The sequence below is a fragment of the Homarus americanus genome, unplaced genomic scaffold, assembly GCF_018991925.1.
Source record: "Homarus americanus isolate GMGI-L3 unplaced genomic scaffold, GMGI_Hamer_2.0 scaffold22846, whole genome shotgun sequence".
Lineage (NCBI taxonomy): Eukaryota > Metazoa > Arthropoda > Malacostraca > Decapoda > Nephropidae > Homarus > Homarus americanus.
In genome coordinates this window covers 451,834-474,450 of record NW_024756459.1, presented here as the reverse complement: position 1 = coordinate 474,450, position 22,617 = coordinate 451,834, and the positions used below count along the sequence as shown (strand labels likewise).

Below are 22,617 nucleotides of genomic sequence, written 5' to 3'. Positions count from 1 at the left end.
GACATACACGTGCAATGACTTCTACCCTCGTGAATAAATGGGCAGAAAACACACACACACACACACACACACACACACACACACACACACACACACACACACACCCCGTATGAATACCTGAGACTAAGTCGGTAACTCAAGTATATAAGCGTGTCTCGAAGCCTTCACTGTACCTAATCCACTTCGGCAAATCCATCACCACACGGATGGGACCTTGAGAAACCATCTTCGTGCCGGAACTTAAGCGAGCCAAACATTGACACATCTTAAAATAAAATCTTTCTTTTTTATTAATGATTCGTTAATTTACTAAACTAGAATAAACATTGAAAGGACTTAATAATTATTGATGTTTAGATATATTGCCAAGATGCTCAAAGGCCTTAGTTGTTTGAAGTGAAGTTATACGCTATAACGTCAATAACATCTTAATAATATAACATCAACGTCAGTGACAACAACAGTAATACATCAACAACAACAACAACAACAGCTCAAGATCACGTAAACATATGTGTGAAATATTAAGAATGCAGAGAGAGAGAGAGAGAGAGAGAGAGAGGGCAAGTAAGGCAGTTGAAGAGATAGGAGAAAGGGAACAAAGAGAAATAGAAATAAACGAGAATAAGAACAATGCCAATAAAGAAGACAAAAGAGAGAGAAAAACAAAAACACTAAACACAATGTGAATTTATCGTCTTTCAACCAAATGAAAACAAAAGCAATGATTTAAAAGAAAAACGAAAAAAAATCCAAGAAAAAACTAAATAAATGAAAAAAAAATAAAAATAAATTAAATGAAAAAAAGCAACAGTTTAAAAAAAAATTAAATGAAAAATACAAAAACGAACATTAAAACAAAATCCAACTAACGAGGAAAAATTGCCGCAAGATTCTCGCTCACTGGATACGTTAGCGAACGAAACAAAGACGAAATGGTGAATAGACCAAGTGGTGATAACCTTAAGTACTGGAATGGCTGAAGACAATGAGAGAGAGAGAGAGAGAGAGAGAGAGAGAGAGAGAGAGAGAACAGCATTTACGACAAGGAGAAAAAAGGAGGTAATAGAAGGAAGAGGAAAATCAGAAGGAAGAAGAGGAGGAAGAGGAGGAGGAGGAAGATGAAGAGGAGGAAGAGGAGGAGGAAGATGAAGAGGAGGAAGAGGAGGAGAGAACACAGCCCCGAGGGTACATTAACTTCCAGGGGTAGAAGTGGCCAGAAAAAGAAGATACAAGAAATATACGAAATCCCACAACGTAAACCTAACGAAACGATCGCTTAACCTAACCTGACTTCACCCTAACTATCCCTAACCTAACCTAACCTTACTTCACCCTAACCAAACCTTACTTCACCCTAACCAAACCCTAACCACCACAAACCAACCCCTAACATAACCTAACCCAATTATAACCAAAACTCAACCAGATTCAACCAAAGCCCAAACGTCAAGAAACCCGATGCTTTATTATGAAAATTTGCGTCTATTTCCGGGTATTAGTTTGGCTCTTGGGGAAAAATGGGTCTAGTTCCGGGTATTAGTTTGGCTCTAGGGGAAAAAATGGGTCTAGTTCCGGGTATTAGTTTGGCTCTGGGGGGAAAAAAATAGTCTTAGGCCTCATTAAATTCCCTGATATGGTGTAATTTCCCAGAGATCTTGCCTCATTATCTCCCTCGACGGATCCTGGGACGTTGAGAGACGATAGCGAGATAAGAATCATCTCTGTTATGACTGCATCGCTATGTCAACAACGCCAACACGAGCGATCTTGAGTGCCTGTCGTTCATCTCCAGACTCCTGATTTAATGTAGACAGATAATGCCTGCAGTACACACACACACATACACAGAGTTTTGTGATGACGTCATTAACACAAGAGCGACATAAATGTTAAGTAGATGACACATTTCTTCCCCCTTCATCCAGCACCTCCCCTTGCCAGCACCTCCTCCACCCAACACCTCCTCCTCCTCCTAGCAACACCTCCTCCTCCTCCTCCTCCTCCACGGGCACAGCACAACACACAGGGTTCGTCAACAATCTCCCCTGAGTACGGTGGCACGCGTCTCTGTGTAAACATTCCCACCTACTGATAAGATACGATGTTTACCGATGTTTTTGGCCTCATGTTTTCTGTATTAATATTGGACGATGTATGTATGTATGTATGTATGTATGTATGTATGTATGTATGCCCTACTCATACGAAGGCATGAGCTCGGATGTAAACAATGATGCAAACTGAGACTTATATATTGTTTGCCGACGTCAGTGCTATGGTCCAGCTATAACTGCCCTAACCTCACCTAACCTGACCTCACCTGACCTAAAGTGGTCCATAGTCATGAATTCCTACACAGGTATATACAATACAGGGTTAAAAACAACTAATACATACGACTTGTGCGAATTATTCGATGGCAATACATTGTATGAGCGACTTTAATGAGCGATATACGCCTTGGGGTTGGAGGCTATGCTGCTTTTGCGGGTCAATACACTGAGTTACTTCCCTCTCTTTGAGACAGAGAGAATAATCGTCACAGTTGAATAAAACAGATAAAAGACAAATCCAGTTATCCTCATCTTAGGGTTATGGCGGAAGGAGAGTGGGGGTGGTACAGAGGAAGAAGGAGAGAGTAGAAAAGGAGGGGGAGAGGAGAGAAGTAGAGAAACAGTGGAGATAGAGTGAGTGTAGGAGGTGGGATGGAGAGTAAGAAGGAGGGAAGGGGAGGGAGAGCAAAGAGCTGAAAGTGGGGTAGAGTGGAAGGATTGAAGGAAGAGGGGGGAAGGTTGGGGTAGGGGGGAGGGGATAGAAGGTGAGAGTTTGGGGGCGGGGGTGGGAGGGGGTAGGCCGTGGAGGAGGAGGAGGGAGGAGGAGGAGAATTATGAGGTGTGTGTGTTTGTGTGCATACAGGTGTCAGTGTAGCAGGTGTGCAGTCAGCCACTTTGGTGGCCTTGACCACACACACACCTACCACACACACACACACACACACACACACACACGCGCACACACACACACACACACACACACACACACACACACACACACACACACATTTTAATACACATTTCTATTTAAACTATACGAACGATTTATTAACAATTTAAAGAAACAGTAAATTACAGAAGGTCAAGGCATTTGTGTGTGTGTGGCCTTGTGTGTGTGTGTACATAGGTCATGGGGGAAGGTCATAAAAACAACCCTCATTAGACTACAGGTAACAAACAGGTATTAATTGCACACAAACAAACCGGATTTTTGCTGGAAACAAGAATACTGAACCTAACAATATCCGCCGTGAGCGATAATAACGTCTCAATTCCCACCCAAACAAAAACAAAAGATCCAATTTTAACTGCGAACAATGGTACCGGATCCAATTTATCCCGATAACACTACCGTGGCGTCCAATTCCAATGTAAAAATAGTTTTGGGTCCTATTATATCAGATAACAATGATTTTACACACAATTTTGACGAAACAATTTACCTGAACCAACTTGGACTCGGGAAGGAAATATTTTAAACATCAATTTCGACATCAAATCAAATACTCGAATCCTATTTTCACTGTAATCAATGTTTTTTTTACCCTATTTTGATTATAAAAAATATTGTTTATCCCTATTTTACATACAAGAAATAATATTGAATCCTATTTTACCTATAAGAAAACATTATTGATCCCTATTTTTACCTATAAGACATTTTTAGACCCTATTCTACATATAATAAATAATATCAAAAACAATTTCCCCCAAAACATAAAACAACACAGATTAAATTTTGACTCGGCAATTACACTGAACCCGATTCCAAACAAATACACAAATAAATAAATAAATAAAGACATACATAAACAATAAATTCCTGGAATGCCAACATCTCGTCTCGTATTTCCGAACTCGACACTGTTCCACCCATCTGCAGCCGCCCCCCCCTCCCTCATCTCCCCCCCTTCTCTCCCCCCCTCTGTCTCCCGTCCCTTCTCCCCCCCTCCTCACCAACCACGCCCACTCCTCCCCCACCCAGGGTTCCGGTTGCAATTGCAGATCAGTGTATAAATCTTAGATGCCTCCCAGGTGCAACTGAACAGAAGAGGGTAGTCTGTCTGTCTTTCTGTCTGTAGTTGAAGTATATAGGTTTAAATTCTTAGTTCGATACCAGCGTTCACACACACACACACACACACACACACACACACACACACACACTGTCTCCTTGGCCACCCCTTCCATGGTGTGGCGTTTGAGAGGTAGAGCCACCACCTTCTAACATGCTTACCAGGTCATGCCATAAATTCCTCCCCAAACCTGCAAGATCAAGGAGGGAGGAGCAACACAAATCCAACTAACTTTCAACAGCGTCAAGATAATTGTGAACCGTGGGCCCTCTCCTCACTCCCTCTCTCCCTACAAGCACTACCACTACTACAACGTCAATTATAACTTGAAAGCCGAGATTCACACAGGCAGAGAATTGTTTACATGTGTGTGTAGCAACTCTCCTAACACACACAAAATCCCCACACACACATAACAATCCCCCTAAACACGTGGAGAGTAGATATGGTGGGATTATATTGTGGGATTTTGTAGGTGGGGGGAGTTTGTCCAGTGGGATTAAGACGACATATGCCGTTGCCTTCATAACACCTGGGGATTAGACACTAGTTTATTTCACCTGACCAGTTTATTGACCAACCCTGTTCGTGGTAACTTTTAAACACTGACCAGTTTATTGACCAACCCTGTCCGTAGTAACTTTTAAACATTGACCAGTTATAAACACACACTGAAGTTAATGACATAAATTACTCCTGATTGTGAGTTAATACACATTGTAATAACGAAGCGAATTATATAAATATCTCCCTTATAAACACGAAATCTAAACTGGAACACGAATGACCATTACTAAATTATATAAAACAAGAAATATTTCAGCTCAGGGAAATTTATTATTTTTTTTTTAACTCTCTTGACGCTTCTTGATTAATTACTTCTGGTTTATTATATTTTAATTAGTTAATGTGAATAAATCTGTGTATGTTCTTGTCTTAACCGCCTGTGTGTCGGGTCTGGTGTCGCGTCGGGTCTGGTGTCGCGTCGGGTCTGGTGTCGCGTCGGGTCTGGTGTAACCAAGAATCGTGTTTTACTTTTCCTCAACCAGAAATTATGTGGTGAAGAAGAAGGAAGAAAGAAGAAGTAGATAGAAAGAAGAAGAAAAAGAACAAGAAGAAACGAAGAAGAAAAGAACAAGAAGAAAAGAACAAGAAGAAAAAGAACAAGAAAATGAACAAGAAGAATAAGAATAAAAAAAGAAGATAGAAAGACGAAAAGAAGGACAGAAGAAGAACGAGAGAGAGAGAGAGAGAGAGAGAGAGAGAGAGAGAGAGAGAGAGAGAGAGAGAGTAAAGGGGTGTGCTAATCTTCAGGTGATCCTCAAACTAATTACACGTGGCTGCTATTATATATTCAATCTACCAACAGCATCTATTAGCCATCCGCTCCAGCCGTCGAGTTTTAATTAGTTAAGTGTTCTGATAACTCCTTACTTCTCCTCAACACTTATTGACTTAACTTAACCCTAACCTAACTTAACCTAACCTAACCTAACCAAACCTAACCTAACCAAACCGAACCTAACCTAACCAAACCTAACCTAACCAAACCTAACCTAACCTAACCTAACCTAACGAAACCTAACCTAACCAAACCTAACCTAACCTAGCCTAGCCTAGCCTAACCTAACCTAACCAAACCAAACCTAACCAAATCTAACCTAACCTAACCTAACCTAACCTAACCTAACCTATCCTAACCAAGAACGAGTCAATGGGGAATTTGTCGTTTTATTTACCTATCATAACATGTAGAGTAAGTTAATCTGCTAAACGACAACTAACCTAACTCAACCTATCCTAATTTAACACTAATCTAACCTAATCTAACTTAACCTAACTCAACTCAAGCTAACCCAAGGTATTCTAATTCACTCTACCCTAATTCAACCTAACACTAACCAACTTAAACTAACAAAAAAAAATTACCATAGGCCTATTTTCCCTTTCAAGTTCAACCTTCAAATATCGCTTCCAGTTACCACATTATATCCCATACGTTTATACTCAGAACACATCAACACAATATTTTTACCATAGGCCTATTTCACACCAGACCTATTTTACATCATAGGCCTATTTTACCTATCAAGTTCAACCTCTATATAAAGTTTCTAGTCATCACGATTAAGTTTTAAACTAGAAGTGCCCTTCAACCTAGAACACCAAAACAAAAGTTCTCACCATAGGCCTATTTTACACCATAGGCCTTTTTTACCTTACAAGTTCAACCAACACGATGAATTTTAGTTAGAGCAAAGTTCAACCTTAATTGACCGTAAGTTTAAGCTAATATCAAACTGTCAACATAACATTAACCCAGAACCTAACGGGGAGGGGGGGAGGGGGAGGGACACAAAGAACATTACGACATTTCCTTTAACACTGGACAACGTGAGTCAGTTGGTTACTTACTGTGCTATTTGCATCTTGCCGCTAGTTTCCGTCTTCCTCGTGTGCTGCTGACCTGACGTGTTGTGTGTCCTGGCAGTATTATCCTGAGGGGTCTTCTTCACCAACATACTGTATACGTTTTAAAGCTTCTCACATATCCGCGAGATGAAGCCACTAAGCTTAATATGCCTCCTCCCCACTTGTAGGTACCACCGACATACATTCAATTTCCCGTATTCCAACATCAACACAACACGTACATTTCAGGGGCGGCTCACAAGCACAACACTAAAGAAACACAAGAGTTGGGTTTCAAGACCGTGTATAATTGCCACCACGGGCGAAATTCGATATGAAGTGGTGGAGGTTCACTGGCGGCTTGGGGAGACAGCAGCCGTAGTACCTCCCTCTCCAACGGCCACAGCACGACTGACTCTCCACTGACACTCGCACCTGATCATCCCCCCTCCTCCTCCTCCTCCTTGCTACTATACTACTACTACACCCTCCCTCCCTCACACGCTCCCAAGGCCACTACGGGATGCAGAACCCAGAATAAATAACAAAATAAATATCTTGTAAAAATGCTAGATAATAACCCTACGAGGTATTACCCTACGAGGTATTACCCCACGAGGTATTACCCTACGAGGTATTACCCTACGAGGTATTACCCTACGAGGTATTACCCTACGAGGCATTACCCTACGAGGTATTACCCTACGAGGTATTACCCTACGAGGTATTACCCTACGAGGCATTACCCTACGAGGTATTACCCCACGAGGTATTACCCCACGAGGTATTACCCTACGAGGTATTACCCTACGAGGTATTACCCTACGAGGTATTATCCAGCATTTTTACAAGATATCGTCTGTAAACATCAAACTCTACCGGGCAGTGTTTACAAACCTTGGAATCTAAAACGAAGGAAAATGTTTTACTCAAGAAATTTTACAGGAAAATTTTCATTACTAACTCAATTATATCACGATTTGAGGGCCTCCGGGAGTCGTTACCCCCCCTGCTTGCAGTGCAGAAAGCAAGGGGCCACAGCAACCCTGATTCTTACTCCTATTCAGAAACATCCCTGTCGCCACTCCCGAAGGATGGTGGGAAGCCGACAGGATGGTGTGGTGGCTGCTCCTCTGGGACTTGGCTGTAGTGCCCCTGTGTGTGTCCCTGTGTGCTCCTCTGGGACTTGTGTGCCTGTGTGTGTCCCTATGTGCTCTTCTGGGACTTGGCTGTGGTGCCCCCCTGTGCTGCTCTTCTGGGACTTGGCTGTGGTGCCCCCTGTGTGTCTTACAGGACTTGGCTGTGGTGCCCCTGTGCGTGTCCCCTGTGCTCTTCTGGGGGACTTGGCTGTGGTGCCCCCCTGTGTGCTCTTCTGGGACTTGGCTGTGGTGCCCCCTGTGCGTGTCCCTGTGTGCTCTTCTGGACTTGGCTGTCTGGTGTCCCCCTGTGTGTGTCCCCTGTGTGCTCTTCTGGGACTTGGCTGTGGTGTCCCCTGTGTGTGTCCCCTGTGTGTGCTCTTCTGGGACTTGGCTGTGGGTGTGTCCTGTGTGTGGCCTCAGTGTGACAGGGGCTCCATCCCCCTAAATCAAAAAGAAGTCTAGTATTGATAAGGAGAATAGGTCTTCTCAGCTCACGTGGGTATTGTTTCACCCTATAACCACGTTTCCATTCGTTCTCCTCAAACATAACAAAATTAGTATTAGTGATCTTTAGTATAAGTAGATATAGTTTAAAAGTGATGTGTACTAATTTTCATCGTTTATACATTCCAATACCTGCTACCTGTGGTGATGGGGTGGGGGTGGGGGAATGGAGAAATACAAGTGCAAGGCTCAAGAGAATACCGGCAATTAGTGTTCCATATTTCTGTTCTGGATCCAGGAACAACGTCCATCACACACACACACACACGTACACACACACATCTCTGTCTATATTCATGTCTATCTCTATGGCTATATGTCTATATATTGCTGGTGGGGAGGGCGACCATCATTCAACCCCCCATCATCCCATCCCCTTCTCCCTTCCCTCCTCTCCCTTTACCCTCCAACACCCTTCCTCCTACCCTTTCACCCCTTCCCACGCAGCTGTGACAGGAACATCAGTTGACGTCGAACACTGTTGATGAAGAGAGGAGAGCAGGAAAGGACGAATGACTACAACATCGCAAAACAGTCGAGAGAGAGAGAGAGAGAGAGAGAGAGAGAGAGAGAGAGAGAGAGAGACCACAGCTAAGGGCGGGCTAGAGACTACTGACCTCCTCACCAGTATTTACTAGTAATACTATCAAGGCCACACGTAAACATTACCTCCGGGAGAGTTACCTGACACCTTGAGAGGCCAGGTGTGTGAGTGTGTGTGTGTGAGTAATAATTTCACATATATAAAAACACAGCTCGTGAAAAACACTACCCATATCACCCGGCCATAAACACAAACACAACAAACACAGTCAACATCACACTTAAAACGTAAACAAACACCAAACACAGTGTCAACAAACGGAGTAATATTTTAGCCCATCTGCCGGTAACACCATCGATGATCTGTACGAGTTTTTTTCCCTCGCGAATATTGGGACGAGGCCGTGGCGGAGTGGCTATGGAACTGACGTGCGTTACAGACTTATCCCTGGTTCGAATCCTGACTGAGGGAGGAAGAGGGAGGATATATGTTCCGTTGGTATCTGGTTTGAGGATTTTAAGGGATTATAAGTATATTCAGGGTAGTGTGTGCGTGTGCGTGCGTGTATGTGTGTGTGTGTGTGTGTGTGTGTGTTAAAAGTCCATTTAGATACGTACAGATACATCACAACGCAATCTGCTCTGTCACACACACACGAGAGAGAGAGAGAGAGAGAGAGAGAGAGAGAGAGAGAGAGAGAGTAGATCTTTTGTTTTACCAGATTGCACCTTTGTTTAATGAGGTGGACCGCTGACTACCCTTTGTTAGGGGGCAAAATGACGTCGAGGTCGTTTCCCCCTTCATAAACCCTCACTTCTCTTACCCCTCTCCACCCCTTACCTCCCCCTTCTACACCCCCCCCCCTCTAATGTCGCTTTCATCTTGATCAACTTTTCTGGCGGTCAGTGTCTCTGTCTGTCTGTCTAAGAAGAAGGAAATAATAATAAAATAATAACAACAATAATAATAATAATAAATAATAATAATAATAGTAGTAGTAAAGATCAAGAAGAAGAAGAAGCAGTAGCAGTAGAAGTAGCAGAAGGAGCTATGGTGACCCCTACAGACAGCCAACTCAGCACTAGGACCTTCCGAAGATTGGAAAAATTGGTATAAGGTCATATTTATACAGGCGAGGACTGATGGTGGCAGCTGTTTACTAGAGTTCCTCGCCCCTGAAATAGTCGCCTACGTCACTTTGTTAGTCGCCTACGTCACTTTGTTAGTCGCCTACGTCACTTTGTTAGTCGCCTACGTCACTTTGTTAGTCGCCTACGTCAATTTGTTAGTCGCCTACGTCACTTTTTTTGACTAAGTTACGACAATTTGTGGATTTACGTGTGAATGAGTCCAATTTTGGGGGGGAAATTTATAACACTGGAACATAAAAGCCGTCGTGTGTGTCAGTTTGTCGTGGAGGTTTGGTTTTGTATACGGCACATGTTGGGATTTTTTTCCGGTATAAAAGTCATATAAAGCTGTGGTTCATAAAGTGAGGGATTTTAGGATTTGTGTCACTGTTTTGGGGGATTTTTTTTATATTTGTTTTATTTGAGGATAAAATGTTAAGATATGTGGGATTTTTTGGGGGGTGAAGTTTTTTTGTATTTAGAAATTTACACACACACACACACACACACACACACACACACACACACACACACACACACACACACACAGGTAAATGCAACATGTGAGGGCCGTGAGCGAAACCATGGTTGAGCTGGGGCTGAGGGGGGGGAGAGAGAGAGGGGGAATGAGATTAGCTTAAAGAGAGGGAGAAAGGGTGAGAATTTAGAAAGGGGGAGGGAGAGAGTTTCTAGTGAGGGAGGGAAGGAAGGAAGGAAGGAAGGACGGACGGATTAAACGTCTTGAAAGAGAGAGATAGAGCAGTAAAATAATCGAGAAAGAGATACAGAGAGAGATAAAAGGTGAAACAGTGAGCATCAAATGTGAGAAAGTGAGAGAAAGAGAAAGTGAGAGAAGGAGAGAGAGAGAGAGAGAGAGAGTAATATCCCACTCACCACCACACCGTTCCCCTGGGAGAGTGGCGCTCTGATGACTATGGGAGTCCTGCCCACAATTCTCAAAGGTTCTTACGTCAATATTCACCTCAACTCAAGTCGTCACAACTGGCTCACTGAAGGTCAAACACTACGATAGATTCTGAAACGATCGTTAGTTAAAATCAGATGATAAATGAGACTTTGAAGTACCTCACTTAAGGTCAAACACAAAGATTCTGAAATGATCGTAAGTTAAAATCAGATGATAAATGAGAACTTATCTAACTACCTCATCTTAAGGTCATAAAAAAAGACGGATTCTGGAAGGATATGAAGTAAAATTCACACACTTCTGCTGACGTGAGAACCAACCAAACAGCCTCGAATAAGTTACGACACAAAGATGTATTCTCAAAAAATCGTAAATTCCCACAAACGTTATTCTCAAGGCTCCTATGATAAATTTGATCACCTGAAGATTAAACACCCTTAACCTAACACTACCTTAACCTAACACTACCTTAACCTAACACTACCTTAACCTAACACTACCCTAACCTAACCTAACCTACCCTACCCTAACGCTAACCTTCAGCTGATCCGTCATATTCCCCTTTTAAACGGAGACGTAACACTCACCTGAATGACTCACGTAACTCTAATTAAAGGTATAAATCCGCAACTAATTAACATCTCACACCTGTAATCAACACCTGAGATACAAAATGGCGTCAAAATTACACCTGTGACTATACTAGATACGTTTGTTTTATCCTCAATGGGGGAAATTTTTGAACGTACGAAAGTTTAAGAATTCGAACACTGGCTAGAGGGGATTCCACCTCAGTTCCGGAGTGAGTGAGCAAACGTAGAGGCCAGCGTGTCACCGGAGGGAAGAGGGGGAGGTGAGTTACGAGAGGGAGAGGAGAGGAAGAGGGTGGGTGAGTGAGGGAAAGGGAGAAGAGTGGGAGAGTGAGGGAAAGAGATGAGAGGAGGGGAAGAGGGAGAGTGAGTGAGAGAAGAGGGAAAGTAAGTTATGGAGAGAGTGGTGAGGAAAGTTACAGGGAAAAGAGGAGAGAGAGAGAGAGAGACAGATACAGACGCACAGACAAACAAACGAGCATAAAATAACACTAAGGGGAGCAGACCTGAGCAGACAACAGACCTGGTGGACAGACTTACAGTTAATCCTTGGGTAAAAAATACAGACAAAACAGATAAAGACAGACAGACAAAAAGACAGAAACTGACCCTCACAAAAAAACAGAGACAGACAGACAGACATAAAGACATAGATAGACAGACAGACAGACAGACCCTCACACACAAGTATATCATAAACTGGACTCAAGAGCAGCCTGGTGGCCAGAGTAATACAGTTACTGGCTGGCGAGTGTAGACACCAGCTGTTGGGAGCGAGCCACCAGGTGTAGCCCAACAGTTACACACACACACACACACACATACTTACATACGTACATACGTACATACATAAACAGCACACACATACATACATACACAGAACACACATACATACATAGTACATAGCACATACATACATACATATACACAGCACATACATACACACATTTACACATACAAACATACATCTACATACATATATCTGCATACATACATATCTACATACATACATGCATACATACACAAACATACATCTACATACATATATCTACATACATACATATCTACATACATGCATACATACACACACATCTACATATACACACATGCAAACATACATCTACATACATACATGCATGCATGCATACATACATACATACATACATACATACAGTACACAGCAAAGGACATTGTTATACACACATTTACAGAACACTCGCTTCTACTTTATTTAAAATGAAAAACAAAAATTCTTCTTTCACAAACAAAAACATTGGCAACACTGCATTCAGAAACGTAAACACAAACATTGGCAACACTGCATATACGATTCTGATTGAACAAAAAAAAAAAAAATCCCCCCGACATGGCAGATATAAGATAACAACTACAACAACCACAACAACAACAATTTAACCACGACAACCAAACTACACCACGCCAGTCTCCCACACCTCATTGGCTACCTAATGACCAATTAACGGGAGGTGTTTCAGGTGTTAGAGAGTAGTTTTATTTCTCCAGTGGTCGGCAAAATACAGGTCGTTTTACGCAGCTTCTGGGGCATTACCGACCAATAGTGAGGCTGATTTCATTATTGTGTTTTGTTGTGTGTTTTAATGTAGCTGTGTGTGTGTGTGTGTGTGTGTGTGTGTGTGTGTGTGTGTGAGTAGAGTTCCTTAATGGATAAGAAATGTTCTTTCGGGCGTCTACCAGCAAGTTCCGGGGTGACACTGAGGTGCAGCCTCTCTCTCTCTCCTCTCTCTCTCTCTGGTTACCGGCCTTCACATCTCACTTGGGTACGACCTTACCTGTCTGGTGTCTCTTCCCCCTCCCCCTCCCCTCCTCTCCCTTCCTCCCTCGCAAACAAGAAGTTACGACATGGTAGGAGGTGGTGGAACGGTTGACTGGTGAAATAGGCCCAATTTTCTTAGGCCTAGTCCTAATAGACCCCAGTTATAATGAGCCAGTTTTAGTATACCCCGAGCCTAGTGGGCCCCAAAACTAATATTTAGATTGGGGCCTGATAGGACCGAGATCTATTTGACCTAAAGAAACTAACATATCCTTCACATTCCTTCGGTCTTATTATCGAAGGGAAAAAAAAAATCCTTACGGGTCAGTGGTATAAAAAAAAAAACCCTGAAAAATCCTTGAAAATCCTACGGTATCCTATCATGATTTAAGGATATAAAATTATACACATCCTTGAGAATCCTACGGTATCCTATCATAATTTAAAAGATAAAAAGTCTCACGAATCCTAAAGAATCCTACGCTATCTTATAATACTTCAAGACACCAAATCAATCCTTACACATCCTTCACACAGATCCTACAGCGCCACAACCTCAGAAAGAATCCTGACCAGTCCAGTAGCATCCTCCCTAAGGACGGGGAGACAGGATGCTAACGGGATCCTGGAGGAGAGACGACCGTATTAGGGCGGCGGTCTGAGAGGCACTGATGCCAGGGGGTGAGGGGGAGGGCCAGGGGATGAGGGGGAGGGCCAGGGGGGTCAGGGGGAGGGGAGGTCTTAAGGTAGGTAGTGCCTAAGGGAAGTAAATATTTGCCGTGTGTGTGTGTGTGTGTGTGTTTGTAAGACACATACATGCATTCATTTAGACACCACCACCAACCACGATCAACCACTATCACCACTAACCACTATCACCACTAACCACAATCACCACCACTGACCACCAGCCGGCTACTACCACAATTACCTACCACCATCGCTCGTGGGCAGTAGCGGTGCCCAGGATCCGCCCACGTAGCCCGTAGGTTCACTGTGGGTTCATCGTCCCGACTCAGGGTTCATAGGACTGATTCAGGGTTCAGTGACCTTCATATGACTGATTCAGGGTTCAGTGACCTTCATAGGACTGATTCAGGGTTCAGTGACCTTCATAGGACTGATTCAGGGTTCAGTGACCTTCATATGATTGATTCAGGGTTCAGTGACCTTCATAGGATTGATTCAGGGTTCAGTGACCTTCATAGGACTGATTCAGGGTTCAGTGACCTTCATATGATTGATTCAGGGTTCAGTGACCTTTTTTATGGTTCGTGGGACTGGTTCAGGGTTCACAGGTCGAACTAGTTTATACAATTACTACTTACAAATTTACTTTTCATCTACAAAATTCATATTCTTCTCTCTAAAGTAACAATAATTTAAGTGTACTTTATGGCACAATCCCTTCCATGAGCTACTACTTATATCATTTAAGTAACACATATCCATAATACTTAAAAAACAGAACACGTCGCACTTTCCTTTACTACTTACAAACCTTTAAGTAACACGATTCTCTTGCTTAAAATTTCACCGACCTAAAACGATCACCTTCCCTTAAATTGGTCCCTAAATTTAAGGTACAGTATTTTCTCCTGTCACGATACACCATCTAAGGCGCCCCCCGGCCTACTGGACCTGGTAAGGGCGTGAGGTGTGGGCAGTGACGCGTAGCTATCCTCCCTTCCTTCCTTCCTTCTCTCCCCCAGTTTTTTCCCCCTCCCTCTCTCCATCTTCCCTCCCTCAGTTACTCTCTCCCTCCCTCCCTCCACTCATTCCCTCCATCTCCCCTCTCACTCCATCAATTCCTGTCTCCATCCCTCCCTCCCCTTCCTTCCCTCCTCCCTCCCTTCTCTCCCTACCCCTCCCTCTCTCAGTTCATCCCATACATCCACAAACCCACTCTCTCCCTCTCCTACCTCACCCTCCTCAGTTACCAGTCTCAAAGCCTCCAGTCATTAACAGTTAACAGAGCCCACAAGGACGCCAATTCACCCCTAACACTCTAGAGACTGTACCAACACACAGTCACCTCCTGAACAGTCACTGTTAGACAACATGGCATATTAACTGGACAATATGGTACAATAACTATTATCTGACAATATGGTACAATATTAACTGGACAATATGGTAATATTAATCTGACAATATGGTACAATATTAACTGACAATATGGTACAATAACTTAATCCGACAATATGGTACAATATTAACTGGACAATATGGTACAATATTAACTGGACAATATGGTACAATATTAACTGGACAATATGGTACAATAACTATTAACTGGGCAATATGGTACAATAACTATTAACTGGACAATATGGTACAATATTAACTGGACAATATGGTACAATATTAACTGGACAATATGGTGCAATATTAACTGGACAATATGGTGCAATATTAACTGGACAATATGGTACAATAACTATTAACTGGACAATATGGTACAATACTTAAGTCAGGTACAATATGGTCCAACAACTAAAACACATGAACAAACTTTAAAAACAATGGTACAAACAAACAATAATTACCACCATAAACAAAAGCAATCAATGAAACAAACACCAAAACTCAACACCATAACAAACAATAATTTCCCATAAACAAACAATCACATATCAAGAAAAAACAAACAAACATAACTCAAGACTGACAAATAAATCCTAATTAAACTCCAGGTAACACACAGGTAAATGGGACAACATCCAGTAATTTAATACCATTTAGGGTTAAGGTTGAACAATAACACCTGAAAAATGTGACAATGTTCGACTGAGTGTTTGTTTTTGATTGTTTGTTTACGTCTATTTGGTGATGGAGATTACCTTAGGTGTTTATACTTGACACTGGATGCTTAATTGGGTTGTTTGTAGCATTGTTTATTTGTTTACTTTGTTTATTACGAATTTACTTATTAATATTATAGCCATTTTAAGTCGATCTGTCTGTCTGTCTCATCCAAATATAATCTCTTCTCAGTGCTGTGAGAGAGAGAGAGAGAGAGAGAGAGAGAGAGAGAGAGAGAGAGAGAGAGAGAGAGGCCTCAGTTGGCCATCGATACGAAAGGAGAATTTAATAACCGCGTTCCCTCCAAAACAAATGAACAGCGGGTAGCAATGGCGGCTGCACGGGGCCCAAGTTTACAAAATATTTTACCTTAACTTTCTCCCTTAACTGGTATTAAGAGGAGGTGTAATTCTGTCCCTTAACTGGTGCAAAGTGGACGTATTATTTTGCCTCTTAGCTGGTGATATGTGAACGTGTCTAGTTAAGGTAGAGTCTCAGTGTTAATTTTGTCTCCTAACTGGTGCTAAGTGAACGTATCTAGTTAAGGTAGAGTCTCAGTGTTAATTTTGTCTCCTAACTGGTGCTAAGTGAACGTATCTAGTTAAGGTAGAGTCTCAGTGTTAATTTTGTCTCCTAACTGGTGCTAAGTGAACGTATCTAGTTAAGGTAGAGTCTCAGTGTTAATTTTGTCTCCTAACTGGTGCTAAGTGAACGTATCTAGTTAAGGTAGAGTCTCAGTGTTAATTTTGTCTCCTAACTGGTGCTAAGTGAACGTATCTAGTTAAGGTAGAGTCTCAGTGTTAATTTTGTCTCCTAACTGGTGCTAAGTGAACGTATCTAGTTAAGGTAGAGTCTCAGTGTTAATTTTGTCTCCTAACTGGTGCTAAGTGAACGTATCTAGTTAAGGTAGAGTCTCAGTGTTAATTTTGTCTCCTAACTGGTGCTAAGTGAACGTATCTAGTTAAGGTAGAGTCTCAGTGTTAATTTTGTCTCCTAACTGGTGCTAAGTGAACGTATCTAGTTAAAGTAGAGTCTCAGTGTTAATTTTGTCTCCTAACTGGTGCTAAGTAAACGTATCTAGTTAAGGTAGAGTCTCAGTGTTAATTTTGTCTCCTAACTGGTGCTAAGTGAACGTATCTAGTTAAAGTAGAGTCTCATGTTAATTTTGTCTCCTAACTGGTGCTAAGTGAACGTATCTAGTTAAAGTAGAGTCTCGGTGTTAATTTTGTCTCCTAACTGGTGCTAAGTGAACGTATCTAGTTAAGGTATTACAATTTTAATGCCACCTTGAACATTACTTCACTACTAAGGCTTTACGTCAGCTACATGCAGTAAATGTGTTCTAACGTCTCCAGTTCCGAGGAAAATTTCACCTACGAATCTTAGTGACTCCGACCCTAGATGATGTCATTAAGGTGTAAATCACATTATTCACCTGTAAAATTCTCATTACCTGGCCTTACCTGCTGATGATTTTAGGGTGTGTTTGTCTGTCTCCATGTGTGTGCGTACAGATATGTATGTATATATAGGGACGTATACATGCATAAGTAAGTGTACACGTATACACTTACATTAATTCAACACACACACACACACACACCAGCTGAATCAAAGCATAAAATATACAAATAAACCCAACAATTCAACAAAGACAAATTGATACCGACAGGGGAACAAACAATACATAAACAATACAAACAAGGCAGAGAGGCAACACGTAAACAAGCTCCCCACCTGCAGATATACGTGCCTGGTATTGACTGGCTAACTGTCGTACGCTAACACCTGTCTGACTGTAGACTGAGAGCAACGAACTGTACACTAACTGTATAACTGTATGTATTGTAAACGTTATATCATACTCACTATAGGAACCGGGTAGTATACTATATAAGTAACGACTATAGGTATAAGGGAACATAAGTTATAGCATATATCACAGGTGACTAATGCACAGGTGACTAATGCACAGGTAAATCATGCACAGGTAAATCATACACACGTGACTTATATAATGCACAGGTGACTAATGCACAGGTAAATCATGCACAGGTAAATCATACACACGTGACTTATATAATGCACAGGTGACTAATGCACAGGTAAATCATGCACAGGTAAATCATACACACGTGACTTATACAGAGGTTAATCATACACAGGTAAACACTAAGAGATAGGGGAGACAGTGAGAAATTGAAGAGATATTGTAATTATTCAGTCGAGGAGGATTGGGTGAGAGTACTTCATGGAGGTGGGGGGCGTGGATGCGGATGTACCTCTTGTGTCTACCTGGGAGGGAAGCGCGGAAGGAAGGAGGAGGTGGAGGAGGAGGGAGGGAGGAGGGAGTGAGGAGGGAGGAAGGAAGGAAGGAAGGAAGACCATACATAAAGAACAATTAGAGTGAGAAATGAATGAAGGAAGGAAGGAAGGAAGGAAATAAAGAAAGAAAATGAGAGAACGAGAGAACAGGAAAGAAAGAAGACACTAGTATAGCAAGCAGACAGACAAGACACAGACAGACAGACAGACAAGACAAACAAAACAGACAGACAGACACGACCTCGAAAACAAACACCCCCAACCTAAATCCACGTACAAACAAACAAACAAACAATAATTAACTAAAACATCATACCTGTCTTTACCTGAACCTACAAACACTTGAAATAACACAAACAACATAACTAGCTCTAACTGTATGACTGTATACTTAACAGGAGGTAACTGCCCCCCCAGTCAATGTGTGTTCAGGACCGCCAGCTTTTGCTAAGTCAATATGTCAAATAAATTAGTTCTTTAAAGTGCCTCTGAACACCACACAATACTGATGAGACGTCGTGAAGGGTGTTTTAATAACTGATGAGTAGAGAGAGAGAGAGAGAGAGAGAGAGAGAGAGAGAGAGAGAGAGAGAGAGAGACTCACTAACCTTACCTGAAGTTTCCCAGCTGACACTTACCCCCCTCCTCACCCCATAAACACGTTCACACACACACACACACACACACGTTCACTCACACACACACACACACACACACACACACTGGACCACTCTCAAACTGATCTCATTGGCGGGTCTCGAATCTAAACTCGAACCCGGAACGAGTTTATATCACACAAAAAGGGAAGTTGATTGAGGTCACGGTGTCTGGCGGTCAGTTGAAGGTCATAGTTCAGAATTGAGAGCAACTAAGCCCTTTAACTTTCTTTTGATGTAGGTTAGGTTAGGTTAGGTTAGACTTGGTTTGGTTTAGTTAGGTTTGGGTTGGTTTGGTTAGGTTAGGTTAGCCTTGGTTTGGTTTAGTTAGCCTTGGTTAGGTTAGGTTTGGTTTGGTTAGGTTAGGTTTGGTAAGCCTTGGTTAGGTTAGGCTAGGTTAGGTTGTGCTAGGTTAGACTTGGCTGGTTTAGTTAGGCTTGGGTTGGTTTGGCTAGGTTAGGTTGCCTTGGTTTGGCTTTCTAGTTAGCCTTAGTTAGCCTTGGTTAGGTTAGGTTTGGTTTGGTTTGGTTAGGTTAGGTAAGCCTTGGTTAGGTTAGCCTCGGTTTGGTTTGGTTAGCTTAGGTTTGGGATAGTTTTTGACAAGCATATAAAAATTCATCTTAGTATGTTGTTTCGTAATTGTGTGTGTATGAATGAGAGAGAGAGAGAGAGAGACCAAAACAAACCCGACAGAACGACAACAAAAGAAAAGAAAAAAGATAATGCAAAAGGAAAGAGAAAGACACAAACAAAAAGGTGAGAAAAGGAGAAACACAAAGACGAAGACAACCACCTAAAACAGAGAGAGAGAGAGAGAGAGAGAGAGAGAGAGAGAGAGAGAGAGAGAGAGAGAGAGAGAGGGGGGGAGACAAAAACTCACCCTACGGTACACCCCGAGAGAAGGTCATGGCTCCGTTTTCTTCCCACGCAATGTTGGTCCACAGAGAAGGAGGGCCACATCACACGCGCCTCTCCGACGAAAAAAGTTGGTCATTTGTGGAGGAAACTCTCTTACCTCTTGTCGATATCTCCCGTTATGTTCGTGAGGAGTTGATATAAACACGGCAGTTAACAGGCTGTGAACGGAGCTCTTAACGCCATTCACAGCGTTCATGTTAATACGGTATGTTCTCTCAGATATGCAATGACAGTTGTTCCACGGTCGATGTAGGCGTTATAACAGGCCCCTGCTGCTCCCCCCCCCCCCTTTTGTAGAGAAAGGAGAGTGGAAGACGATTAGAGGTGGGGGAAGGAAGTTATAGTTCGGAAATTGAAGAAATTTAGGAGGTAAGAGAGGGCGGGTTGACCGCCTAGCTAAGCTAATGGTGTGTTAGGGTTGTGTCATGGGTTAGTTATTGTCTGTCGGTACAGGCACTAGACATCCTACCCTGTCCCATACATGGGTGTTTTAAGGGCCTTATTTCATATTCCGCCGACGGATGCTGGTCTAGGGAGGTTGTCTATTGCCTGGCCGTATAGATCGGGGGTGGTAATGGACCTTTTGAGATTTGGTAGCTTTTTGGGAACCATGTATGGTTGTTGTCGTTATCTGGTGGGAGTCTTTGAAGGAGTTCTTGGTCTGATCGTTCAATCCACCCCTTTACAAGCTCCATACCCACCGTACCCCCTTTACAAGCCCCCTACCCCTAACACTCCCTTTACAAGCCCCCTACCCCTCCCACCCCCTTTACAAACACTCCCAGCACCCCCTCCCTCCTCGCTTTTACAGGAATTATTCTCATCTGTACACCAGCGCTGGATTCTCACGCCACATCATGGTCGTCTCGGTATTCGGGGCCGCCACAAGACAGCCTCAGCTAGCTATGTAAAGGCTGGTTAAGTCATGCCATTAAGTCACCATGTGTAGGTTGATCCTCTGGTAACAGCGGACGGGTTACATCTCCATCAAGCAACTGAATCACTTATACGAAAAAATACATCTCCAAATACATGATATATATCCATACGAGTTCAAAATACATAGATATATTCAATAAACCCAACTAGGAAAATTTTCATATATGCAGTAAAAAGTAAATACGAACAGGACAACAATTACAATGTAAAATTTTCAATATAACTGGGACAGTGTTTACACGGGACACAGCGCCACTGGGAGTTATTATATACAAACAAAACCGTGTAAACAAAAAATAATAGTAATAATAATAACAATAACAATAGTAATAATAATAATAATAACGATAACAAAACAACATTAATAATAAAAACATCAACGACAACAATAATAATAAATATACAGCGAAAGGTAATTACAACTCAAGTGACAGACAATAATAGTAATTTGTTATAACAATGGGAACAAAATTAGGGTAATTCTACGTTTTCTTACAAATTCAGGGAAAATAATATATTCCTATTTTTTTTTAGACAACAGGTTCAAGGAAATTTTACACCGACCGGAAAATTTTACTCCATGACAGGGAAATTTTACTCCATGACAGGGAAATTTTATCATCATGACATCTAGAACTGTGAAATTTTACTTTTCTGTCATTAGCTCAGGAAAATTAAACTTCCCTGTCCATAAGCCGAGACAAATTTTACTACCATAGCGTCAAGTTTAGGGAAATTTTAATCTCCCTGCCAAGCACTTCCTCCCCCACCAAGCCGAGATAATCCCCCCACAAGTTGGATAATGGAAATGTTGTATAAACTTTGTGGTAAAAATACTATCAATTACCGGGAGGAAATGTATGTGTGTGTGTGTGTGTGTGTGTGTGTGTGTGTGTGACTGGCCTAACGGGGTGACGACGTGTCTAAGTGTAAGTCATGTATGTGTTAACTTCTGCCATGTATGTGTGTGTGTGTGTGTTAGTCTATAGTCATGTATGTGTTTGTCTGGCATGGCAAGAAGCTTAGCGAGGGGGGGCATTACAGGTGAGAGAGGCCACTGTTCCTGGGCAAGAAGCACGCAGCTTTAGGTAGGGAACAGGTGGAATAGCCTTCATTCGCCAAGAACGTGAGCCTGGGAATGTCCAGTCTAATCTTAACTGGTTGAGTCACCATCACAGTCAGTCTGCTCATCGCTGACTGGTTAAGTGGGTGTCAGTTTAGAACAGCGTCTCAGTAGTAATACAAACCTTTACCTAATGGGTCAATTGTTAGTAGGTCCCAATTCTAATGGGTCCTAGTGCTAGTGAATCCTAACATACCCCAATTCTAATAGGTTCCAATCCTCAGGCATCAGTTCTAATGGACCCAAATACTAATAGGTTAAACTCCGATCACTTCCTAATCCACTTGGTTACGTTAGGTGAGGTTAGAGCCCACGAGGACTAAGCTATCAAATCAAGGGCCTATACAGACAGGGCCTATTAAAATCAGGGCCCATTTGACCAACACCATCCTGATCCTCACCTCGACCTGGTACTTACGGACCATTTACCAGGTTGTGTCAGTAACCAGGAGAGAATTTAACTAGTAATTATTGAAGTGTTTAATGACAGCTGATTATCTTAATGCGAATCAACATTAAAATTATACAACAGTGACCCCTTGATCCTGTATACCACAAGTTTGTTATACAGTATTTCATTATTTTTTCATTATCTGTACATGAATAAAATAACACTGGATGATATTATAGTGTTTCTGTAAAGTTTATATATGTTCTGTAGTACATTATTTGAGAGA

The 22,617-nt window shown here is 42.2% G+C and overlaps 1 protein-coding gene across 1 annotated transcript in view; it reads right to left on the bottom strand.

The window, feature by feature from the left end:
* LOC121856842 overlaps positions 1–6,942 on the bottom strand; it is a 103,370-nt gene extending 96,428 nt beyond the window's left edge. The window contains exon 1 of the mRNA XM_042352585.1: positions 6,548–6,942. Coding sequence (XP_042208519.1) covers positions 6,548–6,654 — 107 coding nt within the window. The 5' untranslated portion in view covers positions 6,655–6,942. The remainder of the gene's footprint in view (positions 1–6,547) is intronic.
* Positions 6,943–22,617: the final 15,675 nt, after the last annotated feature.